This window comes from Aplysia californica, unplaced genomic scaffold, assembly GCF_000002075.1.
Source record: "Aplysia californica isolate F4 #8 unplaced genomic scaffold, AplCal3.0 scaffold00090, whole genome shotgun sequence".
NCBI classification, from domain to species: Eukaryota; Metazoa; Mollusca; class Gastropoda; order Aplysiida; family Aplysiidae; genus Aplysia; species Aplysia californica.
In genome coordinates, this window is record NW_004797360.1 from 815,796 (window position 1) to 817,959 (window position 2,164).

The 2,164-nt window shown below is 45.1% G+C and overlaps 1 protein-coding gene across 1 annotated transcript in view; it reads left to right on the forward strand.

Moving 5' to 3' along the window:
* LOC101855936 overlaps positions 1-2,164 on the forward strand; it is a gene marked incomplete in the record, with an annotated part of 39,216 nt that overhangs the window by 15,169 nt on the left and 21,883 nt on the right. The window contains 1 exon segment of the mRNA XM_005094842.3: positions 775-1,594. Within this exon segment, the coding sequence (XP_005094899.2) occupies positions 775-1,594 (820 nt within the window).

Below are 2,164 nucleotides of genomic sequence, written 5' to 3' on the forward strand. Positions count from 1 at the left end.
AGCCTCTTTTATGTCCATACAAAAACATATTGTTATTTGAATTTTCTGAAAAAGTTGGTTAAAGGCAAAACATATGTCATTTTTCAATTTTCAAGGACTCTTCAGCTATTGGAGTGACCAAACTCTGGCGGCTATTTGACCACTGAAACAAGGCGCCCTCACCTTCTTCAATCGTAAATATCTTGAGTTCTGTTCAAGAAAGATATATTCATTGAAAGCAAAATAAATGGAAGCGTTCTGATGATACCAATAACTCCACATGCCCAAAAATTGACGAGCGGCTGATTCTAACGCGTCGTGACACATTTGATGATTACTATTTGAAATCAAATGAAGGGCTAGAAGGGAAAGGTTGTGCGTACACTGGACTCTAGTGAGACTGGTGTTTTCCCATCATTTGTGGGTCTACGGTGTGCACCAGTGCAGCGAAAGTTTTACTATTTTTAGAGAGGTCATAGGACGGCAGCCGTGACAGTGCCCCATCTAGGATATTAATATTATTATAAATAATTCATGTCGGGAGATAGATAGATAGATAGATAGATAGATAGATAGATAGATAGATAGATAGATAGATAGATAGATAGATAGATAGATAGAGATAGATAAATAGATAACACACACACAAACACACATACACACTCACACACACACGCACACACACACCCACCCACACACACACACACACACACACACACACACGCGCGCGCGCGCACACATACACACAGATGTTTTTAGTATAAATTTACACATTGTTCTCGTTCGTGTCCGCAGCAGGAGGTGGTCAGACCAGTCAGAGACGATGCCCCAGTCACACGCTCTCGCAAACGTAAGAGGGGAGCGGAGGCTTCAAGTGACGCCACTGACAACTCGCATGTCCAAGACATCCATGAAGCGCTTAATGAAGCTCCAGAGTCGAAGTTAGATCCTGGTACTGTTGCTGCAGAGGGTCATCCCTCTGAAAAACTCGTGGTACACAATGTGCCTGAATCTGGCAATCTGTTAGTCGCAGCCTCTCCGGAGATGGAGAGGTTCCTGAGTATCTGCCCTGATGCAGTAGTAGTTGATGTCGAAAGTAATCAAGGTAGTGGTCAAGCTTGTGGATCCAGCGGTGAAGCCTGTAGCCAAGCTTCTGGGTCGAGTGGTCAAGTATGTGTTCAGGGTGCCGGGTTTGGTGATCAAGCTTCCGGGTCCAGTGATCAAGCTTTTGGATCTACTGATCAAGCTTTTGGTCCCAGTGGTCAAACTTTTGGGTCTACTGGTCAAGCTTCTGGATCCAGTGGTCAAGCTTTCGGGTCCAGTGGTCAAGCTTCTGGGTCCGATGGTCAAGCCTGTGGTCAAGCTGCCTTGTCTAGTGACCAAGTTTTGTACAGCAATGGGGCATACACCTCGGATATGTACACTGCAAAGAGGAGCGAGGACGGCACATTGTGTATAACACTGACAACGAGTCTGGTGACCAAAGCGGAGGGGTCGGAGGATGGAAAGTACATGAAGGACTTGGAGGAGAACCACAGGTCTGTCGGGTGCTCCGTCCAATCTCCGGAGGGCTCCTCTAAGCTGCCTAACTTCAAAGTCTTGGGATTTCCTGAGTGTAAGTGTACCGTGTGGGCTATGTACAGAGGATTAGGAGGAGGATAAAAAAGGGGGTGGGTGAAGGAACAGGAAGTGGAGATGGTAGGAGGAGGATGAGGAGAGGGGTGAGGAAAATGAGTCAGCTGTTCGGAAAGGGGTGGGGGAGTGGAGGATGGTGGGCAGATGAGAATGAAAGAAAATGAAGGGGGGAAACGAGAAAACACGTGAAAGGGGAGAGGTAAGACATATGAGAGAGAACAATGAAAGGGAAGCACAACTGTAAAGAGAGATGAGCAGATAAAGAGAGGGAGACAGACAGAAGAAGCGGGTTGTGTGATTATAAGCGAATTACTTTCTGTGGGTGGTTGATGAACGCTCTGTGTGGTTTTCTCTTTCTTTCCTATCAAATATATCTAATCTTTGGCGCTTATTTGACCTATTTGTGCTGAAAGTACCCTAAAAAGAAGAACAAGAACAAGAACAACAAGAATAACAACAATAGCATCAGCACCACCAAGAAGAAGAAGAAGAAGAAAAAGAAGAAGAAGAAGAAGAAGAAGAAGAAGAAGAAGAAGAAGAAGAAGAAGAA